The sequence below is a fragment of the Macaca nemestrina genome, chromosome X (genome assembly GCF_043159975.1).
Source record: "Macaca nemestrina isolate mMacNem1 chromosome X, mMacNem.hap1, whole genome shotgun sequence".
Taxonomy (NCBI): Eukaryota; Metazoa; Chordata; class Mammalia; order Primates; family Cercopithecidae; genus Macaca; species Macaca nemestrina.
In genome coordinates, this window is record NC_092145.1 from 110,223,490 (window position 1) to 110,240,891 (window position 17,402).

Genomic DNA, 17,402 nt, shown 5'->3' on the forward strand with positions numbered 1-17,402 from the left:
AGTACAGTGGTCAAGTTGGGGCTTTTAGTATATCCATCGACCAAATAATGTACATTGTACCCAAGTATTTTTTCATCACCCACCCTTCCGAGTCTCCACTATCTATCATTCCACTTTCTATGTCCATTTCATTTCTATATGAATAAATTTCTTTAGCAATTATTTTACAGCAGATATGCTTGCTGTGAATTTTCTTAGTTTTCCTTCATCTGAAATTGTGTTTTAAGTTTTACCTTCATTCCTTAAAGTTATATTTTGCTAGATACTGAATTCTGGATTGATCATTCTTTCAACACTTGAAAAATTTTGTTTCTTCCTTCTGGTCTACAGAGTTTCTGATGGTAAATCTATAGTCATTCAAATTGTTGTTCCCCTATGCAGTACATAATGCATCATTTCTCTGTTTTTCTGTCTTTTCCAGCAGTTTGACTATGATTTATCTATTTATCCTGCTTGAGGTTCACTTGTTTTCTTAAACCTACAGGTTGGTGTCTTTAACCAAACTTGAGAACTTTTCAGCCATTGTTTCTTCAAATATTTTTTCTGCACTGTTCTCTTTCTCCTCTCCTACTAGGGCTCTAATAGCATGACTGATAGACCTTTTGTTATTGTCCTACAAATCCCTGAGGCACTGTTCATTTTTTTTCAATCTTTTTTCTGTCACACTGCATAATTTCTATTTATCTACCTTCAACTTTACTCTTTCCTTTGTCCCCTCTCTTCTGTTGAGTCCACCCAGTGAGTTCTTAAATTTCAGTTACTGTATTTTTCAATCCTAAAATGTCCATTTGGCTCTTCTAATTCCTATTTGATGAGACTCTATAGCTTAACATTTATATTTTAACATTTGTTCCAAAAGTGTTTGCAATTGTTCATTTGAGTTTTTATGGTAGCAGACTTAAAGACTTTGTTGGATAATTCCAACACCTATATCTTTTTGTCCTTGGCTGTTGTCTTTTGCCATGCAAGTTGAGATGTCAATGGTTCTTCGTATGCCTAGTAATTCTGGAGTATATCCTGGATGGACATTATAAAATTGTAGATCTGGTTTACATTTTATGGAAAATGTATGTTTGCTTTTGCAGTCAATTTGATTAGGTTCAGGACACAGGTTTCCATCTGCCTTCCGTGGGCTGAGGGTTCAACCTCAGTTTTCTAAGCCTTTGCAGTGCTATCTGGATCTGTCTGCTGTGTATGTCATGAAATGGTCAGTCTAGAACCCAGATGGGTGTCAGCTCAGTTCTCAAATTATTTAGTATACTAATTAGGATCTGGATCAACACACGTACAGGTTGAGGATACACACCAAAGAGCACATTAAAAAAAACTTTATGGGGTTACTTTCCCAAGCTCCTACTTCTCCACATTCTCCCCAGTACTCCCCAGTTCCTAGTACTTCCCTTTCAGTCCACTAGTCAGAAACTGTTCATGTCTGCAATTGTGCCACGTCTGGAGATAAGCATTGGGAGAACAGAAAGAGAAAAAAAATCAACAGAATGTGCTTTGCTCTCTTGGGGTCCATCTCTACCTCAAATAGAGATCATGGGTCCATTCCCTGAGAGTATTGGTTGTCGAAGGCTCCCATTGCTATCATTGTTGCTGTTGCTGTATGATTGCCTGAGGGTTGGGATGTGAAGGAAGAGAGAAATAAAAAGATGGGGATTTCCACCTCCCCAACCGCAAGCTTTAGGAATTCCTTCTCTCACTTCTCAAGCCAGAACTAGAAAGCTTCTTCTGGAGCTTTCTGTCTGTACCATAGTGCTCCCTTCAAGGTTTCTGACTGGATTAAGTTGCCAGAGAAAAAAATGTGGGAAACTCGCCATGAGTTTGTTGCTTCTTCACATTCTGCTGTTTTCCAATCTGCTTGCTGCTATTTACTTTTCAGAATTCTCAAATAGCTGTGCCATGCATTCTTTCTGGGTTTTATGATAGTGTTCAGTGGGAAACAAAGGGTAACAGATGCTTAAATATCTTACCCAGAACTGTAATCCTAAAATTGAATTTTAAATAAATCTTTCTGGTGCTTGTATGGAAGGTGAATTTGAAAGGAACAAGATTGAAGATAGGGAGATCACGTAGGAAACTACCACAGTAATCCAGGCAGTAGAATGAGACCTCAAACCTGGGTAGCAGTAGGAGAGATTCTCTATGATGAGAATGCCAATCCAAGAAATATTTGGGAGGTAAAATCAGCAAGACTTAATGATGGCACCCTCTTATAAGGCCATAATTGAAACATGGAAGTCTAAGACATGAGTGGTCAGGCTTTAAGTTAGGAATTGAAGGTAAAAAATCAGTATGATTGAATAAGAGATTATTAGGGAGGGAAAAGAGAGCCCAGATGAACTCCTGAGTGTCTGGTTTGGGTGACTAAGTGGATGGTGATCAAGATACAGAATATAATAGAACCATGTTAGCAGAAAGAAAAAATTCACTTTTGGACATGTTCAGTTTGAGGTAACTGTGTGACGTTCCGGTAGACATGGCCAACAGAAGACAAATATAAGCCTGAACCTAGGACCACAGGTTTGAGCTGAAGACTAAGCCTCAAAAGTTAATGGCTTGGTGGCACTTGAAACTATGGGAGTAGCTGAGAGCACTCAAGGAGATAAATCAGAGAGCCAAAGCTGGAAACCAACAGAACACCAAATTTTGAGGGCAGATGGTACAAAAACAGCCTACAAAGAAGATAGAAAAGGAAGGTCAGAAAGATGAGAGAACTAGAAAAACCTAATGGCCCAGAAACCAAGAGGCTAGAGAGTGCCAAAAGGAATGAAAAGACACCAGTGTCACAGGTAGCAAAAGGGTTCCAGTAAGATAAAGCTCAAAACTGTTGACTAGATTTGCAAACCAGAAAATCATCAATGTTTCCGCTAAAGGCCCATCAATGAAGTGCTAGGGGACAAAAGCTACATTACAATGGGTTAAAGGACTGAATGGAACATGAGTTAAGTACAAACAGTGAGTCAGTGTACTTAAAAAGAAGTTTAGTACAAAAAAGAGATGAACTGGACAGCAGGTGGGAGGTGGATGCAGATAAAGAGTTTTATTTTGGCCGGGCACAGTGGCTCATGCCTGTAATCCCAGCACTTTGGGAGCCCGAGGTGGGTGGATCACCTGAGGTCAGGAGTTCGAGACCAGCCTGGCCAACATGGTGAAACCCCCGTCTCTACTAAAAATACAAAAAAAAAAAAAATTAGCTGGGAGTGGTGGCATGCGCCTGTAATCCCAGCTACTCGGGAGGTTGAGGCAAGAGAATCACTTGAACCCAGGAGGTAGAGGTTGCAGTGAGCTGAGATTGTGCCACCGCACTCCAGCCTGGGTGACAGAGTAGGACTCCACCTTGAAAAAAAAAAAGGTTTTATTTTGTTTTGCTTTTCATTTTGTATGCATGTGGCAAGAGTGTCTTGAGCATGTTTTTAAGCTAGAAACGGAGATTACAAAAGAGGAAGAGGATGAAAGTACAGGAAATGGTGGCAGGGAAAAGCAAGGGAAGGGCTAAGATGAGGGAGAAAAATTGATGGAGAGAAGTCCCAAGGTAGTTGAGTTGCTTTGAACAATAGGTGGGTCAGTCCAACCTTTAAAACAGAAAATAAAGATACTTGAGATAGGTGAAGAGGTAAGTATGTCTGTGGGGAATGAAGTAGGAAATTGAAAGTGATTCAAGACTGATGGCTCAATCAAAAAATACTTAGGATATACTTAGGAAAAGAAGAACAAAACTTATATACTGAAAACTACGAAAAACTGTTGAAACGAACTAAACATGACCCAAATAAAAGGAAAGATATCCATGTTCATAGACAGGAAGATTTAAGATGGTTAAGATGAAAATACTCCCCAAATTGACCTATGAGTTAAATGTAAGCCCTATCACAATCCCAGTGGACTTCTTTTCAGAAACTGACATGTTGATGCTAAAATTCATATGGAAATGAAGGGACCCAGAATAGCCAAAATAAACTTGAAAAGGATCAAAAAATTGGAGGACTTATATCTTTTTTAAATTTTAAAACTCACTACAAAGATACAGCAATATAATTTTTATTTGTCATTGTTTTTAATCTTTGAAAAATTACAGTACTAGCATAAGGCTAGATATCACATAAGTAAATGGAATAAAACTGAGAATCCAGAAATAAGCTCTCATATTTAATTTTCAACAAGGGTATCAAAATAATTATGTGGGGAAAACATAGTTTTATTCAACAAATAGTGCTGAAGCAACCAAATATCCATATGCAAAAGAATGAAGTTGGAATCCTACATACCATATATAAAAATTAACTTAAAATGAATTTAAAACCTAAACATAAGAGCTAAACCTATACAATTCTTAGAATAAAAGGGATAAATCTTCAAGACCTTGGATCAGGTGATGGTTTCTTAGCTACAACACCAAAAGTAAAAACATTTAAAAATGGATAAATTGAACTTCATCAAAATTTGAAACTTATATGCTTTAAATAACACTATGAAGGTAAAATTTTCAAGACAATTGGTATAATCAAATGTTGCTAAATCATATATATGACCCAGAATATATATTAAAAAACTCTTACCACTCAATAATAAAGAGACAAATAACCCAATTAAAAATGTGCAAACAGGAGCTTGAGACCAGCCTGGGCAACACAGCAAGACCTCGTCTCTACTAAAAATAAAAATTAAAAAATTTAGTTGGGTGTGGTCGCAAGTGACTATAGTCCCAGCTACTCAGGAGAATGAGGTAAGAAAATTCCTTAAGCCAAGGAAATTAAAGCTGCAGTGAGTCATGTTTGTGCCATTGCACTCCAGCCTGGCCAACAGAGCAAGACTGTTTCAAAAAACATATATATGGGCAAAGGATTTGAATAGATATTTCTGTAAAAAGGATACACAAATGGCCAATATGCACATTAGAATATGCTCAACATAATTAGCCATCAGGGAAATGTAAATCAAAATCACAAGATATCACTTTGCACCCACTAGGAGGGCTATAGTAAAAATATAATAACAAGTGTCAGAGAGGGTGTGGAGAAACTGGAATCCTCACATACTGTTTATGGGAATGTAAAATGGTGCAGCCACTTTGGAAAAGTATGGAGGTTTCTCAAGTTAAACATAGAGTTATCACATGATCCAGCAATTCTGCTCCCAAGTATATACCTGAGAGAAATGGAAACTGAGGCCCACACACTTATACATGAATGTTCATAGCAGAATTATTCCCAATAGCCGCCAAATTTCTACCAACTGATGACTGGGTAAACACAATGAATATATATCCATACAATGGTATATTACTCAGCAATAAAAGGAAATACTGATACATGCTACGACATGCATGAACCTTGAAAACATTGCTATGTGAAAGAAGCCAGACACAAAGGCCACATATTGTATGATTAAATTTATATGAAACGTCCAGAATAGGCAAACTGATAGAGACAGAAAGTAAATTTCTGGTTGCCTAGGGCTCATGGGGTGTGGGAAAGGAGATTGATTGCTAATAGGTTGGAGGTTTAATTTGAGGGGTGATGAAAATGTTCCAAAATTGGATTGTGGTGATGATTACAAAACAGTTAGGTTTTTTGTTTTTTTGAGACAGAATCTGGCTCTGTCACCCAGGCTGGAGTGCAGTGGCACAATCTCAGCTCACTGCAGCCTCCGCCTCCTGGGTTCAAGCAGCCTCCACCTCCTGGGTTCAAGTGATTCTCCTGCCTCAGCCTCCTGAGTAGCTGGGATTACAGGCATGCACCACCATACCTGGCTAATTTTTGTATTTTTAGTAAAGACGAGGTTTCACCATGTTGGCCAGGCTGGTCTCAAACTCCTGACCTCAAGTGATCTGCCCGCCTCAGCCTCCCAACATGCTGGGATTACAGGCGTGAGCCACCGTGCCCAACCACAAAACTGAATATACCGAAAACTTGAATTACATACCTTTTAGTTTTTTTAAATATTTTTAAATTTTTTGTAGAAACAGGGTCTTACTATGTCGCCCAGGCTGATCTTGAACTCCTGGGTCCAAGCAATCCTCCTACCTCAGTCTCCCAAAGTGTTGGGATTACAGGCATGAGCCACCAAGCCCGGCCTGAATTATACACTTTAAGTGGGTGAATCATATGGTATGTGTAAACCCTGAAGACTCGTCCAAAAAGCTCCTAGATCTGATAAATGAATTCCGTAAAGTTTCAGTATACAAAGTCAATGTACACAAATCAACAGCACTGCTGTACAACGACGACGACCACGCTGAGAATCAAATCAAGAACTCAATCCCTTTTACAACAGCTGCAAAAAATAAAAATAAAATACTTAGGAATATACTTAACAACCATACTGCCAAAAGCAACCTACAGATTCAATGCAATTCCCATTAAAATACCACCATCACTCTTCACAGGACTAGAAAATACAATCCTAAAATTCATATAGAACCAAAAAAGAGCCCACAGAGCCAAAGCAAGATGTTCAAAAAGAACAAATCTGAAGCATCACATTACTCGACTTCAAACCATACCATAAGGGTATAGTTACCAAAACAGGATGCTACTGGTATAAAAATAGGCACATAGACCAATGGAACAGAATAGAGAACCCAGAAATAAAGCCAAATATGTACAGCCAACTGATCTTCAACAAAGCAAACAAAAACAAAGTGGGGAAAGGACGCCCTATTCAACAAATGGTGTTGGGATAACTGGCAAGCCAATTTGAAGAATTAGAAGAATAAAACTAGATCCTCATATCTCACCTTATACAAAAATCATACATCTAAGACCTGAAACCATAAAAATTCTAGAAGTTAACATCGGAAAAAACTCTTCTAGACGTTGCTTAGGCAAATAATTCATGACCAAGAACCAAAAAGAAAATGCAACAAAAACAAAAATAAATAAATGGGACCTAATTAAACTAAAAAGCTACTGCACAGCAAAAGAAATAATCAGCAGAGTAAACAGACAACCCATAGAGTGGGAAAAAATATTCACAAACTACGCATCTGACAAAGGACTAATATCCCGAATCTACAAGGAACTCAAATGAGCAAGAAAAAAACAACCCCATCAAAAAGTAGGCAAAGGACATGAATAGCAATTCTCAAAAGAAGATATACAAATGGCTAACAAACATATGGAAAAATGTTCAACATTGCTAATTATCAGGGAAATACAAATTAAAATCACAATGAGATGCCACCTTACTCCAAAAAAGTCAAAAAATAATAGATGCTGGTGTGGATGTGATGACAAAGGAACACCTTTACACTGCTGGTGGGAATGTAAACTAGAACAACTACTATGGAAAACAGTATGGAGATTTCTTAAAGAACTAAAAGTAGAACTAACGTTTAATTCAGTGATCTCACTACTGGGTATGCACACAAAGGAAAATAAGTCATTATATGAAAAAGACACTTGCACACGCATGTTTATAGCAGCATAATTCACAATTGCAAAAATATGGAACCAACCTAAATGCCCATCAACCAATGAGTAGACAGGGAAAATGTGGTATATATACGCCATGGAATACTACTCAGCCATAAAAGGGAACAAAATAATGGCATTTACAGCAACTTGGATGGAGTTGGAGAAAAATGGAGACCATTTTTCTAAGTGAAGTAGCTCAGCAATGAAAAACCAAATAGCATATGTTCTCACTTATAAGTGGGAGCTAAGCTATTAGGATGCAAAGGTACAAAAATGATATAATGGACTTTGGGGAGTTGGGGGGAAGAGTGGGAGTGGGTGAGGGACAAAAGACTACCCACATAGGGTACAGTGTATACTGTTTGGGTAACAGGTGCACCAAAATCTCAGGAATCACCACTAAATAACTTATCCATGTAACAAAAAACCACCTGTTCCCCAAAAACTATTGAAATATAAAGAAGTCAGGCTATTTCCTTTCTCACTCTGCCTCCAGCAATAGGTCTGGCAGTAATTTTGTTTCCTTCCTGGCTCCAGCCTTCTTTCATCAGTCCTACCCTCATTGGTCCCAACTGATCACCGGTTCCAAATTCAGCTTATATCCCTGGCATCTGGGGCTCTGGTGACACCACCTCTTGGCTACTGTTCCTCCAGCCCTAAGTATAACAGAAGCTTCACGCTGTGCGTGTGACTTCTTAGCTCTTCTGTCCTTGAGTAACCAATTCCCTGTATTAAATTTCCTCTGTTTGAAATATAACTGGAGTGGTTTCTGTTTTCTGACTGAACCTTGATGGATTATGTCTCCCAAATCAAAACTCTTAGCATAAAAACCTTCGACATACCGATTAAGCCTTTTCTTTTTTTTCTTTTTTGAGAAGGAGTTTCACTCTGTCACCCAGGCTGGAGTGAGTGGCATGATCTCAGCTCACTGCAACCCCCGCCTCCCGGGTTCAAGCGATTCTCCTGCCTCAGCCTCCCAAGTAGCTGGGATTACAGGCGCCTGCCACCACACCTGGCTAACTTTTTGTATTTTTAGTAGAGATGGGGTTTCACCATATTGGCCAGGCTGGTCTCGAACTCCTGACCTTGTGATCCACCCGTTTCAGCCTCCCCAAGTGCTGGGATTACAGGAGTGAGCCACCGTGCCCAGCCAGGCCTTTTTTTTTTTTTTTCTTTTTTTTAACAGTCTCACCCCTCCTTACCTCTGTAGCCACTCTGTGCCCCTTCTGCTACCAGAGAGTACCACCACCATTTATTAGATATTTATGCTATGTGTCAGGCATTTTTCTAAGCATGTCACATTATTTCACAGGCTATGTTTGTTTTACTTATGAATTACTGGGCACATTTCTCTACCAGAGTGTTTTTATGACCTATATAGATGATTTTGTGGTTTATTTAAAATTTTAGCGTTTTTTAGTTTTGTTTTGTTTTTTTTTTGTTTTTTGTTTTTTTTTTGAGACGGAGTCTCGCTCTGCCGCCCAGGCTGGAGTGCAGTGGCCGGATCTCAGCTCACTGCAAGCTCCGCCTCCCGGGTTCACGCCATTCTCCTGCCTCAGCCTCCCGAGTAGCTGGGACTACAGGCGCCGCCACCTCGCCCGGCTAGTTTTTTGTATTTTTTAAAGTAGAGACGGGGTTTCACCGTGTCAGCCAGGATGGTCTCGATCTCCTGACCTCGTGATCCGCCCGTCTCGGCCTCCCAAAGTGCTGGGATTACAGGCTTGAGCCACCGCGCCCGGCCTTTAGTTTTGTTTTTTAAACTGTTATGATCTTAAAGATATAGGCAGATATAAAGTTATATATACATACAGAAATAAAATAATTTGCATCCAGTTAAGAAAATAAAACTGTTAAAAATACATAAGGTTACAAAGAAAGCTAGTTTTATTTATATATAGAGAGAGAGTCATCAAAATATAAAAGCAAATTTTTTTTGAAGTAGGATCTTGCTCTATTGCCCAGACTGGAGTACAGTGGCATGATCATGGCTTACTGCAACATCTGCTTTCTGGGCTCAAGTGATCCTCCTGCCTCAGCCTCCTGAGTAGCTGGGACCACAGGCATGAGCCACTATACCTGGCTAACTTTTTAACTTTTTGTAGAGACAGGGTCTCACTGTATTGCCCAGGTGGGTCTCGAACTCCTGGGCTGAAGTGATCTTCCCTCCTTGGTCTCCCTAAGTTTTGGGATGACAGGTGTGAGCCACCTCACTGGGCCAGCAAATTCCTGATAAAGAAATAGATATGCTTATTTAATAAGGCACTAAATATTGGGTTGGTGCAAAAGTTATCCCGGTTTTTGCCATAAAAACCACGATAACTTTTGCACCCACTTTTAACAAGATCCAGTTCTAACAGCTATCTTAATTTTGAAGTAGTGATGAGTGTGTGCAAAATAAATGTTGACGCATTGCAAAAACAACAAAAATTACTGATGGTTTCATTAGCACCTTTAAAGAACAGGGTTGGTAAAAAGGGGGAAATAATTCAACCGGTTAATTTTTTTTCCCTTGACGTAAAGCTCCAGAATTCAAAAGCAGGTACACGACACATCCTTCTAGTAAGGCTGGAGACTTGCAAGATGGCTTCCAGCCTAATGCTTTTAGCATGTTCATGCAAAGTTGGCTGTGCCCGCAGAATCACTGCTGAGCAGCTTGGACCTCTCTGGCTGTACCTTTAGTCATCTTGCAACACAGTGGAATGGGGCAGGAGGAAACCTAGTGATGTCTGGTCTCCAAGGCAAAGCAAGTCAGGAGAAGAATGGGAAACTGATTCAAAGGGAAGGAAAGCGCTGAGACACCTAAGGGCTTGGCATGCTCATCCATCTGTCTTTAACCCATCAGAAAAGGTGATGTAATTACAATAGCATGGAGAGTCTTGGGACAGAATTGAAGAGGCATTTTCCCCGTAACTGCTTCCTTGATTGTCCTCTCCACCAAATGTCCACCCTCCAGGACTGATATTCAAAATATTTGACAAGTGGTAACAAATGGTCACAGACCAATCAGCATAACTGCCAGCTACAATACTAGAATAGAGTACTAGAGGTCTCCTGCTGTGGTAGACTTTACATGCTGGATTGTGGGGAGGTCCTGGGGTGAGACTGAGGAGCGGCTCTTGAACAACTGGCATACTGGATGTTCCACTCCTCCATTAACAACTTAAGTAACTGTCCCAGTACACATCACCCCAAAGGTAGGGCACAGTGAAAAAGAAAGCAGAACCTCTTGATGCTATATGAGTTAAAGACTGGGCAAGTCGTTGATGCTTGCATTTATGGGACACCTTGCCAATTTCACAGGTAGGAATTTCTTCTCTTGGCAGAAGACAAGGGCCAAAAATGATTTCAGCACACACCACTCCAAGAGTGTTTTCAAATTTGGACTCTCAAAAGCTGCCAAACTGAAAGCAAGGCTACATTTGGATTAAAATCCTGATCCCCAACTTTTCATCATCTAGGAAGAAGCAAAGAAAGCAAAATACCTGAGATTGAGACCAAAGGGTATTAGCCTACACTGCCAGCTGCCCAGCTCTGAACAGAGAGGCCTGCCTGTCAGGTAAGGAGCTTTCTCCTTGGACTGGGCACCTCCTTCTGTAGCACCATCCATCAGTTCACAGTTAGCTCAATTCCTCTTCCCATGAGGAGAAGGCTTCTAAACAGAGGAGGGAATTGGGTAACCTAGGCCCTGGGGCCCAGCCTTGACTAGGAAGAAGAAAAGAATTATTCAGCTGTGCATGGGATTCCTGAACAATAAGAGGGGAGATGAGCCATTTTAACAATAACTATTAATTTTTTATTAAATTTGTAGTCAAATATGACAATATTTTTTTCTTTCATAAAAACAAACAACATAAATATTTATAACATTATCAGTTTGGGAAAAGACAAAGAGAGGAAAAATGAATAAAAGCAATCAAAAGACAAATTCAAACACAGAATAAATATACCCTATTAACATGCATGCCTAGTCCTGTGGCTGCTGCTAGAGTACCACGCCCTTGGCCTCACAATCAGCAGTTCAAAATCTCCTCCAGCTTCAACACATCCAAGGCGGGGATTTGGGCGACTTCAAAGAAGACCCTGCAAAAGGAAGAGGGGTCTCCTCAGTATAGAATAGGGCAAATACAATCAGGCTCCATGGAACAAGTGGGACATATGGCCCTTAGTTCCCTATCTTGCTTTAACCCTAGAGTAGAAAGGAAGGTGAAAAGTGCCTGAATCTTTTTCTCCTAAGTGAGGCTAGTCTGGGTCTAGTATTTTAAAGCTTCCCCATAAATGAACACAAACCCAACCTCATCCGGGGCTTGGTACTTACGGGTGAGAATACTTGTAATACACAGCCTTGAGACTATCGTAAGAACTGAAAGTCAGCAGTTTGTTCAGCCGTCTGACCAAGGGGTGAAGCTCAGAGATACTGTAGCCACTGTAATACTCCAGGAAGGGAACCTGGAAGAAGCAGCATGAATAGTGATTTCTACTATAGGAAGCACAATCCTCCCTCCATCTCTGCTATCCCAAGTCTAAGCTTCCCACACATGGTTTAAACAGAGATGACATTCAAAACATTTCAAAGACTCACATAGTATGGATGCTGATCAATAATTATACTATGCTTTACAGAAGAATAGGTTCCAGCCACAAACTACTGAGATGGCTATATCCATACGTACCATTTAGATATTAGCTCTTGGCCAGGTGTGGTAGGGATCATGCCTGTAATCTCAGCACATTAGAAGCCCGAGGCAGGAGGACTGCTTGAGCCCAGGAATTCAAGACCAGCCTGGGCAACACAGCAAGACTCTATCTCTATAAAAAAATTAAAAAATTATCTGGGCATGGTGGTGTGGACCTGTAGTCCCAGCTACTTGGGAGGCTGAGGCAGGAGGATCACTCGAGCCCAGGAGTTCGAGGCTGCAGTGAGCTATGATCGCACCACTGCACTCCAGCCTGGGTAACAGAGCAAGACCCTATCTCTTAACAACAACAACAAAAAAGATATTAGCCCTGGTCACAGATGTTCATGTAAGCAGAAATCCACCAGTCCTAAGGAATAGGACTGATTTTGTAATTTACTCACTCTCAGGTCCAGAGCTAATGGCCAGGTAAACCCTAGAACAAAGTTTAGGTGCCAACTCAACTGCCAACGTGAACTTAAGGCTGATCCTCCTCTCCGACTGTAACAGCTATCATTGCACAGGTTCATTTTCTCACTCAGCTAAGAATGCCTATTATGTGACAGAAGCGGTATAGCAGTGTTTAAGGGCAGAGGTCCTGGAGGCAAAATGCTTCAGGTCAAATTTCAGTTCCCCTAACAGCTTGGCCTGGAGCCAGTTAATTAACCTCTTGGGGCCTCAGTTTCCCAATCTGCCAAATGGGGATTATTACAGTAATTCCATCATAGGGTTAAATATGTGTGTGTGTGTGTGTGTGTGTGTGTGTGTGTGTGTGTGTGTATATGTGTGTTTATCATACATAGAACAGAGTCTGGCATATAGTAAGTGCCCAAACAATGCTAACTAGGATTACCAAGCCCTATACGTAGGATCCTGGGAACACAAAAATGAACGAGGGACCTGCCCTTGAGGAGTTTGTAGTCTAGTAAAGGAGACAGATGTGCAAACAGAGTTAAAAATGTGGTAAGTGCTAGAATGGAAGTGAGCATAGGACACTGGAGGAACACAGCAGCAGGACCCACAAACTCTGTGGGGAGAGTCACAGAAAGCTTCACAGAGGAGAGCATGTCCACAATGGTTGGTGAAGTGGGGAGCTCAACAGACAGAGAAAGGAAGAGGATTTGGTGGTTTCCTCAAAATGTCTTATTTTCCTTGAACTCCTCTTTTTCAAGTATCTTACCTGGAAGCCCAAAATAGCTTACCTGGAAGTGAGGGTGGGAGCTAAGAAGCCCACGAATTTGGATCCCTTTATCTTTCACATGGTACCTGAGACACTTCTGCAGGAAACCCAGGACTCCCCCAAATACTGTTTGGAAACTACCACCACCACAGGCAAAGGGCGGTCATTGGCGTGCTGAGTAGGGGAGTAACACAAGGGGGTAATGGAGTAGACTGGATGTGTTAAATAAGATTAAAAGGCCCCAGTGCCACTGTGTCAGTTCAGACTCTCAAATGCTTCACCTTGACTATGTTATAATAGCCTGCTCACTGGTGTTCTCTCTCATCTACTCTACCTTCTATTTTGCTACACCACTACTGTTTCTAAAACACACAAACAGGAGCAGGTCAACCTCCCTGCCTAAAAAACCTTCAATGCCTTAGTGTAGCCTTCAAGGCCTTTCTTTCACAATCGGACCATGATCTACCATTCTGGTCTCATCTGTCACTATTAACATCATTAGCACCTCTCCTTTTACAATACTCTCTGCTGTATCCACAGGGGATGTCTTATTCTGCCCTAAACACAACATACTCCCTCCTCAATGCCTTCGTGTCTTTTTAATTATTGCTCCCTCTACCTAGAATGTCTCCTCTCACAAGTTCCTACACACCTTTCAAGACCCAGCTCAAAAGTCACCTCTTCTGTGAAGCCTTCCTTATCTATAGGAGAGGCAGTATACTAACATAGAGGATTGTGGAGTTAGACTACCCGAGTTCAGATTCAGGATGACATTTAGCTGATAAGCCCTGGTTTAGTCACCAAGTGTGAAAACACTGAAATATTTCTATCTTAGTTGGCACACAGTTTGCTGCCCTGGACCCATCAGCTGTCCCCCTCTTGGCCCACTGGATTTCCATGAGATCCAAGGGTCAAAGCTTGGTTCAGCATGGGGCCTCCAGGCCCTTAGCTCCAGAGCTGTGGCCATGCCCATTCTGATTACACAGTTGGTTTAGATTGTGAACACACTCCTAGTTTCCAAAGCCTAGCTCCACCTCTCATCAGCTGTGTAAACATGGGAGTTATTTCTTATCTGCAAAACAGGGATAACAGTACTATCGTGTGGGGTTATTGTGGAGATTAAATGAGTTAATATGCAAAGTGCTTAGATCACTGTCTAAGCACTCAATAAATGCCAGTCATAATTATTATTTCTTTTTCATCATCACTATCATCTATTGAATGCTTTCTCTGTTTCAAGAAATTTTAATATGGCTTGTCCAAGTTCACATAAGTACTTTATGTGGTTCTTTCTCAGCACACAGAGGTTCTTCCCTCAGTGGCTCCAGGATTTTTAGGTAGGAGGAGCTCAGAAGTGGTTGAGCAGAGGGGCTGCATTTGTGAGCATACTCCTGCTACTTGGATTACATATTATACATATCATCAGTAAGAATGCAAAATTCACTAAAGTTGATTTTACCCCCAACTTTTCATACAATTGAGAAAGCATCAAATATGAGTTTTATTTGTATTGGAGCAGGAGGCTTTGTGAGGGCCTTCTTCACAGAAGAACACTATAGTCATGCCCAAGTGCCACTTTTATAGACACAGACAGTTGCTTTCACTACTCTTCTCTGGCTCAGTGCTTTTCAAACCCTGTTCCAACAAGCTCCCTCAGGGGCCAGCCTTGCTGAGGGGATTGCAAGAGACAAGAGGGGAACAGGGCTGGGGATAAGAAGTAGGATCACACTACTCCCTATGACAACCAGAATACCTTCACAGTAATCTGGTGTGTAATATTTGGCTTTCAGGTGAGCTTTCTTTGGAACAAAGGGTACTTTGATTATGAAAAATGACATAATTCAAAACTATTGCTATAGAAGCCCTTGTCCGGTTGTCCAGGTGTTAAGAGTTCATAATTGTGAGTATGTGTCAGTTTTGTCCCCAAGAGTTTCCCATGGCCCTAATTTACACCTTCCCCCGAGCTGACCTTGTGCTTTTTAAATCTCTGCCCCCACACCCCTATCTTGCAAGCGTTTACCCAGTATCCGAGCTTCTTCATGTAGAGGGCCAGTAGTAAGGAGGCAGCAGCTAGCTTGGAAGCCTTCTCCTGGACATAGTTGTATTCCTGCAGGGTCATCTCACAGATGTAGCGGGACAAGGTCAGTGTCTTCATGTTGGTGTGGATACACTAAAGGCAATGAGAAGACTGGCTCAGAAATCAATTTAGAAAGCCGGTACCAAGCAGAGGACTCCCTCTCCAGTTACATCATCCCGAGCCTCAGTGGCCCTCTGTTTGAGTAATGTGCCTTTCTCCTGCAACCATAATTCACCTCATTTTCCCTACCCACAAAAACAGACTCTTTAGGGGGCATTCTGAAACAGTCAGTGGGATTTGCCACCTTTAGGATTTTAATCATATTATCAACTGTATGTATGGTACTGGCCTACATCCCCCCTTGCTATATGGGTCATTCTTTAAAGAGCCAAAGTTCCTCCCACCGTGACTCTGTTCCCGGTCCTCCCTATAAGGTGTTCCATACTTCAAAACAACATTTTCCCTTTTCTTGTTTAAACTTATTTTTTTTTTAATTACAACCTATCACACACACAAAGAGAAAAGTACATTGTACACATTTGCACAATACAATGAATTATAAAGTGACCTCCCTTGTAACCAATACTCAGGCAAAGAACGAGAATATTGCCAGTGTCCCCCCACAAAGCTTTCCACGTGTCCCCCCCACCGATCAAAGAAACGTTTCCCCTCCCCAACTCCGGCCTCACCTCAAAACCTTATAGACACACTGTGGAAATCTGCAACTCACCCCCCCCCCACCTCCCATTGTTTCACAAAGATTGCCAAGCTTTAACCTAGGAGGTTGGATGGAAGGAGAATGCTCCCTGCTGCCTGTTGTCCCTTTCCCCTTTCCTACCACTCAGGCAGCTACTCTGGGTGTAAAGGAGACTAACTCAGCAGTGGGAGAATGAAGATGTGTCTCTTCTCTCTTACCCTAGCATATCTTCGCAGAAAATGATAGGCGACCGGAATGTTAATGTCAAATTTGAGGACGTTCAGGATGTCGATTTCCACGTTGAGCATCTCATATCGCTGATAATTATCATCACAGATGTACACAAAGTCATCCACACAAGGTGGGTGGTGCTCCTATGGGTGGAGAGGAGAGGAGGTGACAACCAGGCAGACAGCCCCATCCTTTCTGCTTAGAGGTAAAAGCCAGCGGGAAGAAGGGTGAAGGATTTCCTGGCATAAATCTTCAGGGTAGCTCTGAGACTCAGCTTCTGGTTGATGTGAGTGGCTCATCAGAAAAAGTAAACCAAAGAAAGGACAGAAGAGGCCTGCCCCAAAACTGTACCACCACCACCAGACAGAGGATAGGACCTCCTGGGGGTGGATTCTTACAGTGCCAGAAGTAACATAATGGGGCACAGGATCTAGGAGTAGCAATCTGCCCTCTGAGAACCACGAATGGGAAATCTAAGGCCTGCTCTGGAGGGAGGAACAGAAGGAAGCCACAGAAAGGGGAGCTAGAGATAGAAAATAAGCCTGTATTTTGTGTCCTAGGGTAAGGAATGAGTAAGGATGTTTGAAGAGGGCAATACAAGGTATCCGGCAGTGAGAGAGGGGGAGAGGCAGACAGGCACAGAGGAAACATAAGCAGAAACAAAGGTCTGCAGTGGGCAGAGTGTGCGGAGGTACCCAGAGGTCAGACAAGGGAGGGCCAGGCCAGGCTGAGGGTAAGAAGAACCTCTGTCCCAGGAGGTTCTTCCAGTGCTCTGCCCTCTGGAGGTCAAACATTGGTTTGGAGAAACAATGAGGACACAGGAAGGCCCCTAGTTCTTCTCCCTACCTGCAGCTTACTGCCCACCACAGCCTTCTTCCCCCACCTTTTCCCTATTTTTGGATCACAGACAGGACCAACCCTTTGGTTTGGCAGACAAAGAAAGCTAGGCTCAGAGAAAAGTGATGTGCTCAGGTTCACACAGCAAGCTAATGGCAACACCAGGGCAAGAACCTCTCTCTTCCACTGCTCTGTGCAACGGCTACTGTCTCCTTTCTCTCCTCATGCCATCTCCACACCTCCCCTAAACAAAAGGCTTTCTGTACTTCTTAATCCTGTGAGAGGA

At 41.8% G+C, this 17,402-nt stretch overlaps 1 protein-coding gene across 2 annotated transcripts in view; it reads right to left on the reverse strand.

Moving 5' to 3' along the window:
* Positions 1–11,194: 11,194 nt before the first annotated feature.
* LOC105493944 (cyclin B3) overlaps positions 11,195–17,402 on the reverse strand; it is an 86,819-nt gene continuing 80,611 nt past the window's right edge. For both annotated transcript variants that reach the window (XM_011761989.3, XM_011761982.3), the window contains exons 10-13: positions 16,267–16,422; positions 15,295–15,444; positions 11,737–11,867; positions 11,195–11,501 (exon numbers count right to left, since the gene is read on the reverse strand). In XM_011761989.3, coding sequence (XP_011760291.2) covers positions 11,432–11,501; positions 11,737–11,867; positions 15,295–15,444; positions 16,267–16,422 — 507 coding nt within the window. In that variant the 3' untranslated portion in view covers positions 11,195–11,431. The remainder of the gene's footprint in view (positions 11,502–11,736; positions 11,868–15,294; positions 15,445–16,266; positions 16,423–17,402) is intronic.